Source organism: Akebia trifoliata, chromosome 1 (assembly GCF_017979445.1).
Source record: "Akebia trifoliata isolate Shusen 1 chromosome 1, ASM1797944v1, whole genome shotgun sequence".
In the NCBI taxonomy this organism is placed as follows: domain Eukaryota; kingdom Viridiplantae; phylum Streptophyta; class Magnoliopsida; order Ranunculales; family Lardizabalaceae; genus Akebia; species Akebia trifoliata.
The window spans coordinates 36,360,027-36,382,186 of NC_141375.1; the positions used below are offsets into that span (position 1 = coordinate 36,360,027).

Below are 22,160 nucleotides of genomic sequence, written 5' to 3' on the forward strand. Positions count from 1 at the left end.
AATCAAATGTCATTTAAGTTAAAAATAAAATAATTACAATCCTATAATCCCATAATCACGATGATTAATTTTTAAAATTATAAACATATCATTTACTATGTAATATTAAAAAAATCCTTTAATCAATATTTTAAATTATAAATAAATTCTTTTGAAACATGTTCATTTCCACATGCCACTTTGTAATTTTAATTAATTGAAGTGTAATTTAAAAAAGATAATCATAATTTCAATACGATTGACCCATGTGGTACTCATAATTTGCTAACAATTCTATCTCACTATTGTTATGAATATTATTAAAAAAATTTAAGGTGTTAAACTCTTCTATTTAGAAGATTTCTAATATACTTTGTAATTTTTTGTTTATCTATAAATACATTATTGTAATCTTCTAATTGCAATAAGCATCAATATTAAATTATAATATTATATTCTTTTTAAGAATAATAATAAAAAATTGTTTAAAAAAATATATATTCAGAATAAGATTTTTGTGAGCGAAAGTGGTGTACCTCTAATAGAATGATTAGGTCATTCAAAACAATAATCCAACGGTTGATATATACTTAACGAGATATATTTTACCATGAATCACCGTATTAACCCTTGTACGAAAAGCTTATTTAACTAATTAAAAACAAAGAAATTTTTGGTAAGGAATTCATTCACCCAATAATATAAAATAATGGTAAAATCTCAAGTGACGTTTGATAAAGGTTTCCTAGAAATAGAATCAGTACAAATTTCTGGTGAACAAGAGTTTCTATCTGTATCTCTGTATAGGATTCTTTTCAGGTGGACAATTCATCAGTCTTATGTTCGTACATAAAAGAGAGGTTTGTGTTTGTGGATGGAAGGCCAATTGTTTATTAATTGTTAAACTTAACACTAACCCAAATCAAATCTCCTTTGGCCTTCGGGAATCAAATCCATCCGTCCATTTCAAATTTTGAAATATACTTTTTGAGTCTGATTTTCCAAATTTCAAAATCGAAGAATCCTTTTTGGGCATGTAAATGTAAGCCACTTTTCAATGTTTTAATCCCATTGATTTCATAGAAGAGAATATGATGGATAATTATAGATTTGGTTAATGGAATGGATTCCTATCAGATTGGGAAATGGTTACCCTCAAAAAACACACATGTTATCAAATTGGATTCTTAAAAGATTGGTTTCGCACCAGAACGAACCCAGATCCTTGATTTGATGAAACCTAGGTTATTGGATCAGAATGGCTTGGATTTCTGATCCAATCAAATGGCAGACTTATGAAGAGGCATTGAAATAAGGATGCAGAGGCTACATTAAAGGCCCATGGGTGACATTAGCAGCTCATGATAAAAATACTCTCTCAAATTATCAGCCCCAGCCGATTTGTGAACCACACATTCATGGGTCATTGAGGCTCCAATGAAAGTGCCAATGACGGAATTTCTAATGTAAACCCAATTCTACAATACAGAAAGATATTATAGTAATTGGACCAAATGGTTTAGTAATGAAATTGGAATTGACATAGAATTTGAACCAACATATGTAATATAATTTTATTTTGAATCAATTGTCATATGCTCTATCAAATCGTAACTAACCTGTTGACACCTTACCTAAGCCTATAATGGAACAATTTACGCAACAATCATATATTAAAAAGCGAAAAACAATCTATGACCGAGAATTGAATCTATCATGGATAACATGACCAATAGAAATTGTAAACCTCAATTATCATACCTTACAACATCTTTGTATGAAGTAATATGATCTAATATGTGCTTGAAACCAAACCCAAAAGCTCTCATTAAACACATTACAGATGACAAGAACGAACAAGGAACATGATAGGACATCGACCCAATCATAAGGGATTGATTGCGTCTGCAATTTATTTAAAAAGTTGCAATTCTAATACAACTTGCTTGTTTGTTAAATATAGCATACACCAATAAGTCTTCACACATCTTAGAAAAAAGTTTGGTTTAGGCGTTGCACATCTTTCCCATTGAATTGCTATTGAACTCAATTTTAGACACTCAAACATTGGAAAGGGCACACAATTTTCACATAACTGTTCCACCTATTAAAGTAAGCGAACGAGGTCTAATGATAATCCAATTTATGCAACTTTCAGACCATAACCTATCCAAAAGACACTTGTCCTATTTTAATTATTTAACATTGTTTAGCTATATCGGTGTCAATGGGTGTCAAGTATAACCAAGGTGTCTAATTAACCGGAATTGTTAGGAATCAGAATCATCTTAATACAATAGATTTTGGTTTTATATAAGAATCTTATATAAAGATAGATACAGATTTGTATATTTTTCTGTCAAAAGAAGAGTATTTTGCTTTTAGTTTTATTACTTTAACACAACAATGGGCATCATTTGGTATAAATCAGTCTAGTGTAGCATACCAATGTTGCTTACTGTAGGTGTTGATCCATGTTTGCGTACAATAAAATTAGCAACTTGTACATGCAAATTGTAAATAAGTCGCATCAACTTACAGTTGCTATTTGAAAAATGAACTACAATCTTTAAAAAGAAACACATACCACGTTTAATTTAAAACTCTCAAATAAGAAAACACCATGGGAATTGCAATGCTGGATAAAGACTGTAAATCCAAGCAGCAAGAAATAAAGACTGGAAAGTCAGGTTCAAGCACAGAAAGAATACAAGATTCAAACAAATGTCAAACAATCAAAGAAACAATACTTCTATCAAAGAGCAATTCTCCTTTGCCTATTATGTACATATAATGTTGCCAGATAAACTACCATGGCATTCACATTATTAGCCTAAACATCAACTTAACCAGCTATTGATATAATCCCCATTACACCACTCATTCTAAACGAGAGAAATATCACGTAAAGGGTTATAAGGCCAACTCCTAACATCTTGTTAGGGCGCATATCATTCCGAGGCAAAACAACAAGAGCCCAGATAAGTCCTGACATAAGAAACCCCATTGTATAAAACAAGCTATTATCTTTTGGAACCAAGTATGATTCAGGTCTGTTTGACCAGGCTCCAAGCAGCATTGAGATCCCCAAACCAACAAGTGTGTTAAACATGGGCCCGGCATAGCATCCCGAAAGGGCAATCTGTACTCCATCCCCACCATTCATTGCCAAAGCAACATTTGACATCAAATCACCCATCGAGTTGCCCCAAGCCAGTACAGTTAATCCAAGGATCGATGGGTTAATTTCTAGAATAGCACCTATTGCCACCAAGAGAGCGACAAGCTCATTAGCCACGATATAGAACCAGACGATACTCATCACAAACCCTCCAAAAACCCATGGAAATAAGAACCTACGTGGTGGATGATCAGGTCTACAGTAATGAAATGCAAGCCCACCAAGTGTAGCACCAATAAGAGCACCTATAATGTATGCAACTTTTATACTTTGAGAACCCACATTATCTTGGGTGTTCCACAAGAATGCCAGAAGTATAGGTGCCAGTGAAGCGCTGGCCACAGCATACCCTTTTGACCATCGATCCTCTTCAACCATTGGAATTGTTAAGTTTCTCGGGAGTGACAAGGGCATCCCCAACAGTGAAACTAATTTAGAAAAGGAAAACCATGAGCGGTCACTCTCCATGTCCTCATCAATCCAACCCCACAAAGGCCTTTGGCTCTCTCCCTCACTAAACTTTAATGATTGATTCGAATAAATAGCTACATTGGAAGCCCACATCCACTGAGGCAACGTAGTTGTGGGATGTGGTGTATCATTCTGAGGGTCCACATCAAGTAATGAGCTGTAAATAGATTCATCCTCTTCGCTTCCATTAGAAAACATGCTTCCTCTGACAGGAAGCAACGGTGTGATCCCATCAAATTTCAATCTCCTCGCATGTTTCCTCAAAATCTCGTTTGCGGCAACTGAGAAGGCATAAATAACATAAATCGAGACAAATGCAATTGCTCCCCATGTACTAACCTTACCAATTATCAAAATCAACAAAAGGGACACTAGAGTGAAGAGAAAGAAACTGATATCTCTGATAAAACATCTATAATCAATCTGAGCCCTCTTCTCCGCTATACATAGAGAAACAGTACCAACTACAATACAAGTAACAAAAACAGCTCCACCCAATACACTATTGAAACCCACCTCACCTGCATCAGTTCCCACAAAAGAAGCTATACTAGAAAACACATCAGGAGCTCCATTTCCTAATGGAAGGAGAGAAACCCCCGAAACCGTTGGAGGCAGTTTTAATAAATTTGCAAGCTTTTCCAAAGAACAACAGAAATAATCCGCGGCAGTGTTACCTAATAGATAGAACAACGCCACGAGCCAGATACCGAAGACTACATACCCAAGTATATGAAAATTCTTGCAACTGCAGTAGAAAAATGTTATGTAATCAAAGAATCCTTCAGACGTGCATGATGGGTGGGCTTTCAAGAAATCACATTCGTTAGCAAAACCCTCGTGTTTGGATAATCCGGTGCACCCAGTAGAATTTTCTTCTGTCGAACTATTTTCTACAACCTGATCAAGATTCGATCGATTGGAACTGATTTCAACAATTCGCCTATGAATCACCTCTATATGATCAGTCTGATTGTAAAAATCGGCTCTCGAGCTCCATTGAAGAGGAAGAACAGATGGGACTTTCCTGAGGAACGGATTCCTCAGAATATCTTCCCGATTGTAGAAGAAGAACAACAACACTAGGGCACATGACGCATTGAAAATCCGACGATATCGAAAGCGTCTCAAACTGATCAATTGTTCCATTCATCCAACACGAAAATTCTTAGATTATTCACAGATACATGAATTGGAGAATCAAATTTTCACAGATAAGAGTCTTGGGGTTTCAATTCGTGAAATATAAACCCTAGTTTCCAATTTGGAGAAACAAACCACTATGACCGAGAAATCGAAAAATTCACAAGAGAAATTTAAGAAGATATAAAGGAAAGAGGAGGAATTCAAAGTGAGAAATCCTACAAAATGAAGAGATTTAAGAAGAGGAATTAGGGTACCTGCGAGGATATATTGCAGACGAACAGATGAAGCTTCCGAACATACGCGTCTCCCTCTCTTGTGGGGAAATTGATTTTAATTAATTTAATAAATTTTACTTTTTGACACATTCCTCTATATGTTAGAGTGTTTTAAAAGAAATTATGACTTGTCGGAAAAATTGAACCTTTAGAAAATTTGTCACAAAGAAAGAGAAATCTTACCTTCAAAAAACAAATTGAGAGATGGGGGGCAAAAGGGAAGGAGATGAGGGAGTGGGGGCAAATGGGTCAATGTTATTAATTGCAGAATAATATTTTTCTCCTCACAGAACTGTAGATTATTTGCCTCGATAAATGTTGAATTATAAATCTTTTTCTCATGTATCCCGAGGCAAATGATTTACAGTTTTGTGAAAGTAAGGGAGGGAAGCATAACTACAAGGGAGAAAACATTGACTCCTCTACTTAGCTCTTCCCCATCCTCATGATACTTATCCCAAGAATAATTTTCAATCATTTGATTTTTTGTTTATAAATTATTTCTTGAATAAAAAAATATCCAACACTTAATATAGGACTCCTTACCAGGTCTTCAACTTATAACAAAAACCCTTTTCTTCTGTTTTTTTTTCTTTTTACAATTTTGTCATGTTCAATCCTTGATATTTATTTTCAAAATAGTCTTCAACCTTAGCAAAAACCTTGTATTGGGGAGAAAGATAACGAAGACGAGGGCATTTTAACCATTTGTATTAATATATACTTAAAAATAATAATTCAAACTAGCATATAATTGTGTGTAAATTAAGTCTTCGCATTAAACACAGTTCTCAATTGATATACGGACAGGGCAACCGTGAGTCATTCATATATGTACCTCAAAATTATTAATGAACTTTATATTACAAATACACCAAAAGCTATAGTTACATATTGCGCACAAAAATTAAACAAACACACCTTCTAACATAAGCGTCAATCCTCCTAATCCTGAGTTTCATTTCATAGAACAAACTTATGTCCTTCTATCCCCCAAATTGAAATGCCACAAACAATGACCAGATTCGTTTCCAGCGAGTGTGAATCTTTCTTGAATAACAACAGATGAAATAAACCCCTCCTAACGAGCTGGGAGGGGTTTATAAAGAATATTTTGTAATAAATTTTGGAAATCTACCAAGATATCATACCTAATTTATAAAAAAAAAATTGATACTTGTAGAGTCAATTAGTGTTAGTTGAACTAAGCTCCAACCATCAACAAGTTAGTGCCACATGTGTACCAACAAACCTATAAACCTGGACAGCAGGTTCCCATTTTTCCTTTTTTACCTCCTTTAAAATCAAAATAGTCTGCTTTTTTTGGGTAAGCTGTAATTCTCCATTCATTTGTTGTCATCTTATTGACGTTTGATATTGTTATTGTCCAACGTACTGTTATCTTAAAAAACAATTCACCGAACCAAATAAAGACATTAATAAATTTCCTTTTTGGAATTTGGTGTGGTGCAAAACATAATGTACTTAACATAAATGCACAATATATTATTATTATTATTATTATAGATCCCTTGCCTTGAATCTAAAGAATCAAATCAAGGTTGGCAATGAATGGGCCGGACCTGAAAATTCTAGTCCATACCAAACCTGTCTAATGGAAAAGTCTGGTCGAACCGGGTAAAAAAAAAAAAAATTTACATATTTTTATCCCAAAAAGATTAGGTCAGGCATCTTGTACCTCAATTCAATGTTGTTTAAAGTCTTGTTTTCAATTAATCTAAATGCGTCCACATCTTTCCCTAAGATTTCATCATACAATCTATTCAATTGTGTCAAAAGAGTGCTAAGTCAAGTCAATATGAGGGCAGAAACTCCTCTTTGGAAGGGTCATACCCAATCAGCTCGGAAAAAGGAATGTGATTGAGTAGAAGTAAGTCTACCCTTGAGCTCAAAGCTCAAATCTTCCTTCTTTTCGGCCGATTCAAGCCTCATATAACCAGACAAAACCTTGAGTCTAGTCCAGACTGAGCTTTTTGTTTGGTTTGGCCAGATACAATGAAATCTCATCAACCCCATATTAATTACATTGAGACACTTATTAATTGAACTCAAGTATGAACATATTTTCCCAAATTCAGATTAAAAAAATTCCATCCAACTCAACCACCAGTTAAGAGATATGATCTGAACCTATCATATGGTGACACTTGTCCTTCGAAATTCAACTATAAAAATCTTTCTTAAAAGTTGAGAGAGGATTTAGAACCTGATTTCTCATCTCAATTTCACTAAGACATAGTCAATTTACTCGCTCCAACTTTATTGTTCATCAACTTATTAAACTTCCTTGTTTAATTTTTTATTATTATTAATTTAATTGTTGGAGAATCATTGGCAAATACCACATGAACATCTCCTCCTTCAAGCCATCAAAGGAATAAACTTCGTTGAAGCCATTCATAGCGTCCAACTTCTCCAAAAGACTTCTCAATTGTTGGATTAGGTCACAAGACATCCAACAACCCCCATCATAGATTTGAGGAATGGAAGCCCTAAAAAAGCCTCCACAACAGGGACTTTATATCTCTTAAGCATTGAAATGGAAATTGGGCGAGAGCCCCGCTCTTGTACAAATAAAACAAATTACATTATGATTAGAGAAACTCAATGTCCAAAACGTCTCTGTTAGAGTTATGATTAGGGAATACAAATGATGATAGGGAAATTTTTAGAAAAGTATAGGTTAGCTTGTGTGGGTCGAAGAATTGATCGGACAATTAGTCATTCCGAACCTCTTCCTCTATAGGCTTCCGTGGACTCTTCAGTTACAATTATTTTGACAATCAAATTAGTTGAAAATCAGACAACATTTTAATTTTGTTCATAACAAATTATGTACCTTTTCTCTCGTCTACATCCAATTTATGATTTTTGATCTTATTGGATTGTGCTTGTCTGGTCCCTGCCTTTGGCTTGTAGTTCATGTGCATAACATGTGTTGATGATAGCTATGGGTGACGATTTCCTTGTTGCCTCTTAATGGCACATGTGCATCTTCATGTCCCGAGCACTGGTTTGGCAGACTATGCTCATCACCTAAATAGTGGTCACCATTGGCCATGTTCTCGTGATGTCAGGCTATTAGTGTACCTTTCATGAAAAACATGCATCGTTTGTTTGTTATCTACACTTTAGTTTGATCCAATTGGGATTAATTAATCCATAGATAATGCTGAAGTAACATTAAAATGTATATCGCGGAGGACATTTCTGATGTGAATGTATGTCAGAACCATAGATGCTTTCATTGAGATCTCACTCGTATCTCAACGAAAAGCATCTATGATTTTGATATACATCTCAGTGTTAGTCCAGCGCAATTCTAATTCCATAGACAGCAACTTTGTTGTCAAAAACTGCTCCATGGGCCCAGCTTTAGCTTCCTAGACCATCCAAATGCCTAGGCCCTGGCCTGTTAAAGTGAGATTTCGAAAGTGGGGGTTAAAAATTAGAATGATATTCTTATTTTATCTTTATTTTAAAAAATCTATGTTATAAAGGTATTTGTTGATTTTAATCAATTTTAGAACGTAAGGGGCATCAAAGATTTAGCTAAGCTTGTAAGTCAAGTCTATAAGATTAAAAAAAAATAATAGGTTGTATGTGCAAACACACATATATTGCAAAATGTAGGATTCATGCATGATTAAAATTACACTAACGCTTGGGTGACATAGGATGTACTGAGATTCTCACAATTCTGATGTGGAGGTCCGCACATAACCTTAGATGTGTTTCCTCGCGAGATGAATAAAAATCATCTATGGCTATGTGCGCAATTGTGAGAATCACAGTAGATCTTGTGTCACTCCAACACGACTTTTAAAATTATTTTAATCAATATTATTTTAAAAAAAACTTAAATATATATTTTTATTTCATCATTTTATATATTGTAAGAGTTCTTTTTGTTATTTATAATGTTAACTAAGACTATCTTAAAAGATAACATAATTAAAGAATATTTCTATAATTTAGAAAATTAATATGATTATGTATATATAGGATTGCGGCATTGTAATTTTATTCATTTTGATGAAAATAACCTTGATGATACTAAAGCTAAATAGAAATGTGTTAGAATTCTTGGGTAAGCAAACACCTTTTCGTACTTCTCTCATTATAATGATAGTGATTTGAGAGAAAGGCATCCAATAATTTTTATTTTGTTTACATGTCAGTTATGTTGACATATGAACTTTCTTGGTAGTTGATAACTTGGAGTTATCTTGATAATATATATTTATTTATTGGGGAGTTAATTTTTTTTACTAAAGTTGTGGCCAGGCCCAGAGGGGATTCACCGCTTAGAACTTTTAACAAGCATGGATAAGAGGTGTTTTGGCATCCTTTGGTTTGTAGAAACTTATCTTTGAAATTCTACTTGGACCCAAAGTGTTAAATTACAATTCTATATTTTCTTTTACCAGCTCCAGACAGCTTGGAAATTGTCATCTTGTAGATAACCAGTAGTCATCAATTATTAATTGAAATCAGTATAATAATAATTAGATGCTATAGTAACTTAAACTTGTCTTACTCTTATCTATAATTCTCTGCCATGAAACCCAGCTAACCTTACTAAGCTTGGGTCAAGAAAGAAGACGACATATGGGACGGAAAGGATCCATAGAATGGGATAAATATCTATAGATTCCCATCATGTGGCCCGTCCCAATCATTTTTCCAAGGACCACAACATTGGGTCATGTATAGTTGTCCTCGTCCAAGCTCACTTTGACACTTTTCTTCCATACAAAAGTTTAAAAAAAAAGACACTACTCTTAAGCATAATCAATTGGATTTTGAGGTAACACAGGCCCCGAAAACTCGATGAAGATATCAGTTATGAAAATCACTGAGCAGGTTAAAAATATTGACTGGGCTACAGGGACATATTTGAAATTTTTTTAGAGAACAAAAATACATATTATTCTTTATTTACAGTTCTAAATTTTATTTTATTTTTAATTTAACATATTTTATTTGACTCTTCCAAATTGACTCAAGAGTCATCAACTTGACTCAACTCATTAAAGATTTGAGTCTAGCTGAGTTTTAAAACTATCCTCTTATGGAATAAAAGTAATGCAAATAATCAGTCAGGAATTATTAATGTTTTGTACTCTTAGCATATTCTTCTACTTTTTAAAGATTAAATATTTTCTAAGGTAGTATACTAAGGCTGGGCGGATTTACAGTGGAGGCTGGCGGGGCACAAGGAATCAAATTTTTTGAAAAAGTTTTTTCATAAATGGGTGGATCCATTTGAAAGTTGAGAGAGAGATTTGTATATATTTTTTATGAGTTTTTGTTAGAAAAAAATAGAGGAGATAAAGTTGAAGACTTTGATGAGTTACCTCTTCGTAACATATTAACATAGTTGAGAGAAAGAGATGGGTTACATTTTTGTTTTTCGACGAGGTGATGAGTGGCGAAGTGAGGGAGACGAACGACAGCTAAATTTTCTTCAAACTTGAAGAAGAGAGAAATAGATAATAGAAGAACGAAATTAAGAAAGAGTTTTATTTATATATATATATATATCAAGGGAAATATGTAAAAATAATGTAATAATAAAACACATTAAAAATATGAGTTAGATGTTTTGGATTGAACTGATTTTTTGTGAGGATGTTCTCTATGATGAGAAGATCATCCTCACAAAAAATTAGTCAAATCTAAAGCTTCTAACCCCATCAAAAGTGATTTATAATGTGGACTGTCAATTTTTTACCAATAATTTGTAAACTACTTTTGATGGACTTAAAAGTTTTAGATTGAGTTAATTTTTTGTGAGAATGATCTTCTCATCATAAAGAACATCCTCACAAAAATTTATCTCAATCCAAAACCTCTAACTCATATTTTGAATAACCATTGTTTTTACATGTCCCTTGATCTACCCTACATATATATATATATATATATATATATATATATATATATGTAGGGTCCCTATCCGTGGCCAACAGTTTGGCAAACATTTTGGCAAACACTTTTTCAAAACATGGGTTAGAGGTCTTGGAATGGGCTGATTTTTGGTGAGGATGATCTCTACGGTGAGGAGATCATCCTCACCAAAAATCAGCTCATTCCAAAACTTCTAGCCCCATTTTACAGGTTGAAAAATCGTGAACCGTCCATTTTTTGTAAACCATTTTTGATGAGGTTAGAAGTTTTGGAATGAGCTGATTTTTGGTGAGGATGATCTCCTCACCGTAGAGATCATCCTCACCAAAAATCAGCCCATTCCAAGACCTCTAACCCATGTTTTGAAAAATGTGTTTGCCAAAATGTTTGCCAAACTGTTGGCCATGGATCGCTACCCATATATATATATTATAATAGATACTTCGGATTAGTTCGGTTCTATTATACCCTCAATCCAAAATCGAATCAAATCAATCGGATTTTTTTATATACAATTCGTACCCGAACCAAACCATGCTCAATCAAAATCAATCCAATCCAAAAGGCTTCAGATTGGTTTGATTCTCGGATTTACCCAATCCAATGTGCACCCCTATGGATTAGTGAGCTATGCGACAGATTTTAGCAGTTGATATAAAAATCTGTCACTTTTGCCTCCACACAAAAAATTTCCTTTGCCCCAACAACTCTTTTTTTTTTTTTTTTTTTCTCTTAGTAGTCCCCACAAAAATGTTTGTACTCTTGTTGCCGACAAATGGGCAAAATTCGGGCTCCACCCTTGCACTAAGGTGTTGGTAATATTTATAATATCTGTCCACACAAATATTTCCATGTGAAACACAATCTTAAAAGACTTTTCGATCCCATTGACCCACCCCAATGAATGGTTATCTCTCTTCTTGGATTTTGACGTATCATTAGTTTGAAATTTTAATGTTATATCTAAGGTTTTTGTTCATGATGAAAAATCGTCAATTCAATGGCAACAATTATCGCTTGAATTGATATCAAGTGTTTAATTCAGCCAAATACAATGGGGGCAATGGAGTCGAAAGGTTGTCACATGATAATATTTGGCATATGACAAATCATTCAAGACAAAAGTTTGTAACTTACCTCATGGGTATTAGATTTTGTGGGGGTAAAAAATCATCACAACACCTTAAGATATGTGGTTTAAGATTTAAGGTCTTTTCAATCTTATTCTCTTATTACCTTCAGAATTTTAAGGTGAAACCTTCAAATCAATTTTCGACTTCTAAGTCAATTTTCTATTTCAATAAAATATGATTATATGGATGAAGAGAATTGTTTATATTAATCTTCAATAACCCTCTATGTATGGCAGTTTGGAGGGAATGGCACAGTTAACAACCACTACATTTTCTTTGTCGTATTGGAATAATTATTGTAATTTTGAAAACTATATTAAAAGGGCATCCTTTAATAATTGTATCCTCTATTAGTCACATATGAGCGTAGAATTTGTTTTGGGTGGCAATGCAGGTTAGATGTTACCACTTAACATTTAATGATTTTGGTGGTTCGAAGAAGACAGATTTGAATATCTTCCCATCCGCTCGTGTATGGGCAATACATCGAAGACATTTGTGCGATTCATATTGTACACACTTTTTAACCAACCACATGCATCATGGATGCTTCTTTTAATATGCTGACTCAAATGCATTTTAATATAACTTGATTAAAAACCAAGGAAATTTAGAATCACATAAATCCAATACTAAATAATAAAATTAAGAAAAAATTACTTAAAGATTCTTGACGGAGGAACTTTTATCTAGATAGTCCCTAACTTTTAAGGTTTCTCTTAATAGTCCATTTAGTAGAATTTTCCTTTCTAATTGGTTCCTAAACCTCACTCACATTTCTCACGATTGAAATGCCGAATGTGCTTTAACTATTGGAACTCACTATTTTCATCCAAAAAATTAGATATTAGGCATCCCAATCAAGTTTAGGGGACTTCATTCTGACATTAAGGATTTGAGAAGGAAGAAGAAATTATTTTTAAAAAGATTTTCAAATATTTTTAAGACGAATGCAAAAAAATTAGGATTTTTTCAATTTATTTTTTTTACTTTGTTTTATAATGAAAATTAATCAAAGATGATTATTTTGGTTTGAAATTATCTAGAAAAGTCATTATGCCAAGTTTTTAGTCGATCTTTACATGTATTTTAAAATAAGTGGATTTTAAACGTCGAGTTTAACAATTATAAAAATTGTCGAAGTCAACAATAAAAAACGGTGAATTCGACAATTAATAAAAAGTAATGAGTTCAACAATACTAAGTAGTGAGTTCGATAATAAAAAAAAGTGGTGAGCTCGACATTAACAAGAGACCATTAAGAAATTTTTTTTTTTACTAAATGGACTATCAAATTATCGTCTAAAATTCAAGAACTATTAAGAAAGAAAATCATCAGTCAGTGAGCTTTAAATAATTTTCTCTAAAATTAATAATAATTAAGGTTGGTATTTTTCATAGAGAAATTAGTTTTCTTTTTTAAGTGGTGGGCAAGCCTAGTTTCTCTTGGAACGATTAACTGTTCTTTCGAAGACCGACACTGCCATTTGCAATGAGAGAAGAACCCATCATTCTTATCCAAGTTGGTGAGAATATTCTCTCCTCCATTACTGGATCTTTTTATAGATTGTTTCTTGTTTTCACTTATAAAAGGCACATAAGATACGAAGTTTAAAACAAAGAATGAGATATCAAGACAATCTTATAAAATTAGGATAGACACGTGCTCAGTGCTTCCAGGGGTTAGTTGTGTGGTCAATTGAATATGATTGAATGCGTCCACTCCGCACATTTGGGAATTGAGGTGGTCTTACACATTTAGAAAGTGATGGTATTCAGCACAAATGACCTCTTTGATGACATCATAGCTACTTAAATTTGATGCATCTGAAATTTGGATCTCCATTATATATATATATATAAAAGAAAAAATCATGAATAATTTAGTGCAATTCAGTAAGTGCTTAAAAAAAGAGTTGTGCTGGGGTGACACAGGATTTACTATGATTCTCACAATTCTGATGTGGACATGTATGTATAACCGTAGATGATTTTTACTCGTATCGCGAGAAAAACATCTATGGTTATGTGCACATCCCACGTCAGAATTGTGAGAATCACAATAAATACTTTTTGTCATTTCAGCATTTTTCTTTAAAAATTCCAATTGTTGATTGGACCAAATATTTGTCGAACTGGTAGAACCAAGGTAACACATACCCTCACTCATTTTGTTTAATATTTGAGATGGTGTAAATTGATGGCATTTGTATTTGACCATAATCTATTTTAATAGACTAATGAAAAATGCTAACCTATATATAAAATCCTTAATTTTTTTTTTCTTAAGATTCAAATCAAACTAAATCTCTTAGTTAAAATATTTTACCTTCATCTTCAACCTTAAGATTCTATGGAACTTTCAAATAGTAAGAACAAGATAGGATTTTTAAACGAGTAGAAGATGTTGGAATTTTGGATTAAAAAAATAAATAAACCAAAGATTCTCTACGAGGGGTTAAGGTAAGGTTGGAAACCATCGATGGATTGAAGATGGCATTGAATATATTATAATAAAGGTCAAAAAGTATGACGATGAAAATTTTTTGGACGAAAAATCAAGATTTTTTTTATACAGGTTGAAGATGAGAGCATCTTAAGTCATTTTCATTTTTGTGTATCTCAAATATTCATCTTATTTTGCAATCTTATCCCAAGTGTTGTGATCTGCAAAATGAATCTTTTTTTGCAATTCAACTCTATCTTGAACCATATCTTCCACCAAGAAGGATAAGGATTTGACACATTACAAGATAGAACATGGCTTACACAGTTGTAATTACACTGAAGTATATGTCTATCTCAGATTCAAAAAATTTATGGAGACAACCTGGACCTAAACATTAGTTTCTTTTGTTGTCTTTTCATTGTACTATGCGTACAAGTAATATTGGGTCGAATGCCCAGTGTTTAACACTCCAGTTGGGACTGTCCAACATATGCTTATAAATCTTGATCTCCAACACATGATGCAAGGTGGTCTCAACATTCATATTATTTCGTGACATAAACGAGATGTCTCAGATAATATTTTGAATATCTCAATAAAATCAATTAAGATTTTATAGATTTTTATTAAAATAATTAAATTTTTTTCAAATTTAAATAGTTATTACATAAATAAAACATCATTTTATGATTAAACATTTACTAATCTGTCTTATTTATATATATATATATATCAATCAAAATAAATCAAGTTAAATGGATTGTCTCGTTTGAGATGAGTTGATTCATTCGAAATAATTCGGTATCATCCATGGATGAGATAAAGCGTCAAACCAAGTTTTGAAACCGTGCTCCATCATTAATTTAATAGAAATCCATGAAATTAGATTTGGTTTGGTCTTGAAAGTGCATGTGTAAGTGTTGATGCCTTTCACCCTGTTCAATCCTGTAATGAATTGTATGCAGTATGCACGACATAATGATATCAACAAAAAGCTTCTAAAATGTGCTCAAAAGAACAATTAAAGTTCACAAATTATTCTAATAGAACATGAACCCTAGGGGTTCTTCTATACATATTCTTCAAATATTTTACTCGTTAAATTTTTAATTACTGTAGATGCAAGAATTTGTTCTACACTTTTTTTCTCTCATAGCTCGGGCGAACTTGCAAATCAGCTCACTCCGACGATCAAGTTAGACAAATTGATCAGTGTAATTTAATTTTTGAAAGAAGAAGAATTCGAACCTCTTTTACCCATAGTCATCATCCTTTTATAGGCATTAAGTTTAATCGTTTTCTGTGCCACCCTTTGAGGTGACGTAGGGCAGTTAGCTCACTCCCTGACATGTCAGTTGCAGGGGTTGTTGCAACTGCCCTATCACTTCTAGAAAAAATCAGAGTTGATCTGACATGATGTGAGTTGTTAGAGCTGTCCATCACTGGCACATCTATTAGATCCGTCTTTCTAATCTATACTGCCATTGCCCGGACTACTTCATTAGTCGGTGACTTAGTTCTGAGCCATATATCTGTGCATCCGACGAGATTAATCAACCGAGCAAAAGTTGCAGTTTGTCCGAACATGAAATCATTAATTCCGATCTTTATTTAAGCCACGTGTTCATGCTTAAGAATTTCTCCCACAATTACCAAAACAATAAATCTATTGATGATTTTTGTAAGAAATAATAGTATTATAAACAAATTAAACTTCTATATTTACACAACAAATTTTAATTCAGTAAATGAATCAATCACGAATGATTTTCTAAAAATAAAAAAATATTCTGAGAAGTTAAGTTAAATGAGAAGTGTTAATTAAAGTTTAGATTATTCAAAAAATTAGTGTATAATTTGCGAATTATTAGAAGAATTGAAAACTATGGTGGTGGAGACCAAGTCTTTGTCAAATGGGCGAGGGTTCTCTATAACTTGGTTCAGAGGGTCTGGCCTTTCTGATATTTTGAGTGAGAGAGGTCCCGTCACATGTATGATATCTGGCCGTGTATGCAAGGGGACTCCCCTCTTCAGAAGCTTCTGTCAGTCTTACTGGTAAGGTAGAGATACCACCCCCCACAGACCTCAGTCAGTCTTATCCCATTCTCTCTCTCCCATCCCATCCCATCCCATCCCATCCCATTCTACTCCAACCGTCACACAACGACAAAACGAGTTTAATGATATTGGAAAAAAAAAAAAAAAGTCAGGGTAGTTGCAGGCACGTTTTTCTTCTTACATTTCAGTATAGTCCTGGTAATATCCAATACAGACCTGGCAATATCAATGCTAGAAAAACTACTTAGGAAAGCTTAACAAAATATGGAATCTCCCTGCAACTTCTTAACCATAACCATCCATTAAAATATAACCGGCCAACAGATAAATCTTACCAAAAATGCCGATTCTTTATAATTCTTATAAAATTGAACATGTTTGGGATTGTAGAATACAGAAATTTAGCACTAATTTCCAGAAACTATAATTAAAAAGGAATGTTGCAGAAAGGAATCTGAATTTGAAAAGCAGCAAGAATCGATCTTGTGAGACGTATTGGACCCTGGAAAAATCCGTAGATGAAAGTTTTAAAGAAAAATTACTTCATTGAAAATCATGTCTTTACATCAATAAGGCAGCGAGTTTGATTAAACACGAAACCATAATAGTCAAAAAAAAAAACAAGGGAAAAAAAATTCCTATAAAACTCGAAAGCAGAAACTCTAAATTAAACTAAGCATTAAATAAGCTAAGTTAAGATACTTTTCCTTCGCTGCAATTATTCGATTGTTTTCTACTGTAGTTTCTTTTGTTGTTGTATCTGGTTCAACTGGCCAGAGTAGGGAAACAGCTGCCAGATCGAGCGAGCGAAGGACGGCGAACTTCTTCTTCGGTTCTTATGGGACTGTTTGGAGTCGATCTAAGAGATCTTGGTGAATCCAAGCTTCTTCGAAGGAGATGTTTCATGGCCGAGATCAGATGCTCGGTTGGATTTGAAGGTGGAGTCGAAGATCTGAACTTCTTGCAGAAGTTCATGTGGCGGTTCAGAGCTTCTTCAGTGCTGATTAGCCTCTCGGATCTGCAAATCTCATCTTTAATGGCTTCGGCGCAGAGGCCACAGATCCATTTATCTTGATACCTCTCGCGAACCTTAGCTATGTAATTTGGTGTACACTCCTCTGTCAATCCACAACAAACGCATTTCACGAATTCGACTTCGATCTGAGCTGTAGGGACTTTTACGGCGGTAGTTTGAGATTCAGAGCCGCAAATCGTCATTGAATCGCTCAGAACCGTAGCTGACATCTCTGAAACTCTAGAAATCAACAGAAGACGGGAAATCACGAATAAAACTCCTTTTCTAAAATAATAAAAAAAAATTCCTAAGAAGTAGTTTTATGCAAAATATCCAAAAATTACAAAGAAAGCTTTCTCCTATTCTTTCTACTCGAAATAGCGAATCTGTTTATCAAATTACCGTTTTTTTTATATAGCGAAAACGTATATTCTGTTCAACTTCTATCGGTTCCTAGATTCACGGACGCTTTGAATCCTTTGAAATTCCTCAAAACAGCCTCAGACGGTTCAATCTCTACTTTTCTTAGCTATCTCTCCTTCTCCCACTCACCTTCAACCTTCTCGCCCTCAGGAAACAAAATCTCACAGAACAAAGACATTTCAAGACCTTCGGTTTAAGCTCTCGCAAAATTAAACTGAGAAAACATGAAGAAATTAATATATTCTTCAGAGATTCGCTTACTCGCTCTCTGTAAATTTCTTCTTCCCCAGCCTTTCGTAACGCAGAGACGCAGTGCGCGGCACCAATGATTAGCCCTTCAAGAAAACGCTTTAATAGAATCCCCGTCAGCTTTCTACAGTCTACACGGGCATTCAATGCTAGCTTCTTTTAACTTATAAGTATAACCTTGCCAGCTGTCTCCCTTGTCATCTATCAAACAATTTTTAAATATGGAAATTATTTTTTCTGTCACTCTCATTGCGAATCCTTTCTCTCCACGTGGAAATTTTAAGGCGCGTAAGGTATCTTTTTCCGGTTACCGGTTGTCGGTGATTGTTGTCCGTATTCGTGATCATGCTTCTCTCTCGCGCCTAGATACTGGTGATTGCCGGTCACATAAATCAACTTACCGATACTATCCTCCTTTTGACACGCCTTTACGTTGGAATGATCATTCTGGTGGGGTTAAATTTGTAATTTTAGTAGTGCTCAGGAAGAAGCCTGGCGGCTTTTAATGGGTTTTAGTTGCAATTTTTAGGAGCTATGTTTGTCTGCATAATCTCTGAACTTGGGGTGTCATTGGGTAACTCTCTATCTACAATCGAGAACTCCATTTCGAATTCTCTTTTGATTAGAATCGATTTGAGTGGGGTCTAATATGAAATCAAATCAATAGAAAACGAAATCATTATCTTGTTTCTCAAAAGTACTCACAAATACCTTGAATTAATTTACACTATTATTTATTTTTATATTATACATGATTCAATATAATCTTATATTTTAAAATTAACACATATGACATAAAATTCTTCAAATTTCATACAAACTAAATATTTGAACTTAACATGAGTCATTTCTTTTTAAATTTATTATGCGTAAAGAAAATAAATTTTAATATTTAAAAATAAAAATTATTAAATCATCTTTTTTGTTAAACAAATTATTATTAACTTGATACTTTACAAATAATATATTATTTTTTAGAATAATTTTTTTTAAAATAATTTTTCTCATTCAATTCTTGAGAATCAAAATTGACGAGTACCTATGATTTCAATTTCGATTCTACTTATTTTAAAATTGAAATTAGAATATATAAAATATAGTGGTTATGATTCTAACATTCATAATAACCAAACCATTGACACCTCTACCTAGAACCATAATGCAATGCTTCTCACAATAATAACCCAAAATTTGTAATAATCTCTGACAAAAAAAATTCATTGATCTGATTATCTAAAACTTTGAATCATCTTAGATTTGGGAAAGTAACCTTTCCAGCCTTCCCACCATACAATCCTCAATGTGATCTTGAAAAAAAAAAAATCGTTACGATCTAGAGATCAAAATGACTTGTTTCATCTCCCTCCCCCCCTCTATATATATATATATATAACAATGATTTTGACCACACTAAAAATTATTATTAACAAAATTAATTTAATTAAATAACAAATGTTTTGACAATTAGATGAATTAGAGATTACTCTCAAATATCAATAGGTGTCTATCATGCATGTAAAAGCCATCATTAAGTCAAACCTCAGAAAAATTACAATTATTGGATTAGTATGATGTAGATGGATTTAAAGAAAATATAATTTTTTTTAAATTTATATAGATGGAAATGATAAAAATAAATGTACATAATTTTCTTTCTTCAATACTTATTACTCTATTAAAATTTCTACTAACTTTATCGTTCAAATGTGATCACAAGGCAAACAAAACTAAAGATTGAGAGTTGAAATTTTCCCTCAATGGAAAGAAAAGAGATTGAGGATGAAATAAAATATAAAACCACCTATTAGAAGATCTCGTTGATTTTGCCTAAAATCAATTGAAATAGCAACAAAATTCATGAGTGCTCCCTACTTTCATGAATTAACACTTCACAGAAAGCCGTTATGTCTTGCTATCATCACCAAAAGAAGGGCACGAGAGTTGGCTCATTCTTCCAATCAAAAGTTTGAGGATATTCCATGTCTATTTCATTGAATCCATACCGGGGAAAGCAATGATATAAATATAGAAACTTAAAAAGCTTTCAAACCTTTCCACTTCCACTATCAACAAGTTCACAAAACATTTACCCATTTTTCCACAGGTAATCTTCACTTTTAGATGGTGACCTATATCTCTTTCGAGTCCATATCCTATGCACCCAGGGTGGAATTCCTTCTTTTATGTTTTATTCCTTCATCTTGAGTGCACACAATCTGGATTCATATCTTTCTACTAAACATATTCTTTGGGTTTAAGAATAATCTGATTTATTCCATTCATGCATTTTAATTATCGAAAACTAATATTTTTTTTAGAACATAAGATGAAAAACCAAAAAAAAAAAAACAGAAATATATAGAATGTATACGGGAGATTGGACCTCTATTTTGAAGAAAAATATTATCAAACATTTTTGAAAGATGCAAGAATTTAATTTTTTATATAAAGTTTGAGTTTATTCAAGCTAAATTCGAATTCATTAGAATGAATTGGTCTTCGACATAGTCAATTTAGGTCTGATTAGGATTTAAGACTTGTCTCAAACCCATCTCTTTAGTATTGTGAATGTCAAGCCTAATCCGAATGCATCCATTGACAAATTTTTTTTAAAAAAACACTGACTTGTGACAAGTCCTTGATGATCCTTTTTTTTTTTTTTTTGAATTTGTCGACTAACTTGTAGTAACAACTTTAGCGATGCTCTGTTGGATGGTAAATTGTATATTAAAAAAAAAAATTAACTGTTATATTATCACATCATTATTTTCTGATTTTATCATAAAATCACAACATATAATTAAATCAGTTTAACGTTTATTCATAACATAATGATGTGGTAATATCATTGTCTTAAAATAATCCTCTGATTTGTATTTTATGTGTCAGTCGTAGTTGGAGGCTAGAAATTCTCCAAAGGAAAATATCTTCACACACTTTACGAATCATGGTGTGAACTCACCGTGGCATCAAACGCAAGAAAGGCGTCAAAAGTAAAGCTGGTATTTTAAGGGATAAAAAAGTTCCACGTGAAATAATAATTATTTCAGTTGGGGAGACCTTTTTAAATAATTTGGCATAGCTTAGGCCTACAAATCAGATGACGACTTTCATAATTGATTTATAAACACTGAATTCAACATACCATGCAACCCTTTTTCATTTGAGAAGAGAGTAAAGTAGAAATGATGAGTAAATACTATAATAAAAAAATGAATAATGATTTTCTGACTGCGTATGACATATTCTCTTGATGTGGCATGTATAAGACTCATAGATTTTCTCGGGATACGCAACTGTACATAAATATGTGTAATTCTCGAAAAAGAAAAAATACATGATTTTAACACATGCGACGTCTATAGGGGAGAGTCAGAAAATCAAAACTTAGAAGAGAGTAATCAGATTTTTGGATTTTACGATCTTATTTCATTACACTGTTGTGAAAATTGATTTTGAAAATCAAGAATCAGTACATCAAAGATTGTTTCTACACTTAAATATATGATCTGAAAATTTGCCCTCTCTAATTCATACAGATCTTAAAAAACCTAAGAAGAAGAGAACGTGTGGGCGGGATAGCACTCATGTCTCAGTATGGGATAAAATACTCTTAGAATGAAATTATGAATTATAAATGTACTAACGGAAACTTTCTTCAACATTTGAAAAGGCGCAACGTTCCAGACCACACATTTTTTGCATGCAAGTCTTTAGTTGTTAGTGTAAACATGTCGATTGACCACAACTTAATGTTATTCATGAAGACGGCCAACCAATCACCAAAAAAATCATAAAAATAAGGAAAATAAAATAAAATTGTGATGAATGATTATGAATAAAAAAT

General features: G+C 33.0%; 1 protein-coding gene across 1 annotated transcript; it reads right to left on the reverse strand.

Annotated features, from left to right (window-relative positions):
- Positions 1-2,588: 2,588 nt before the first annotated feature.
- On the reverse strand, positions 2,589-5,210 carry LOC147412233 (cation/calcium exchanger 4-like). The gene is made up of 2 exons (XM_086457984.1): positions 5,032-5,210; positions 2,589-4,763 (listed from the first exon to the last, which is right to left on the reverse strand). Exons 1-2 carry the CDS (start codon positions 5,073-5,075, stop codon positions 2,825-2,827), a joined length of 1,983 nt encoding a protein of 660 aa, XP_086314110.1. The 5' UTR covers positions 5,076-5,210; the 3' UTR covers positions 2,589-2,824.
- Positions 5,211-22,160: the final 16,950 nt, after the last annotated feature.

Coding starts and splice junctions, on each gene's coding strand:
- LOC147412233 (XM_086457984.1), bottom strand. CDS start 5,075: ATGTTCGGAAGCTTCATCTGTTCGTCTGCAATATATCCTCGCAG. Junction 4,764..5,031: donor TCTGCAATATATCCTCGCAG/GTACCCTAATTC, acceptor ACAATTGATCAG/TTTGAGACGCTTTCGATATC.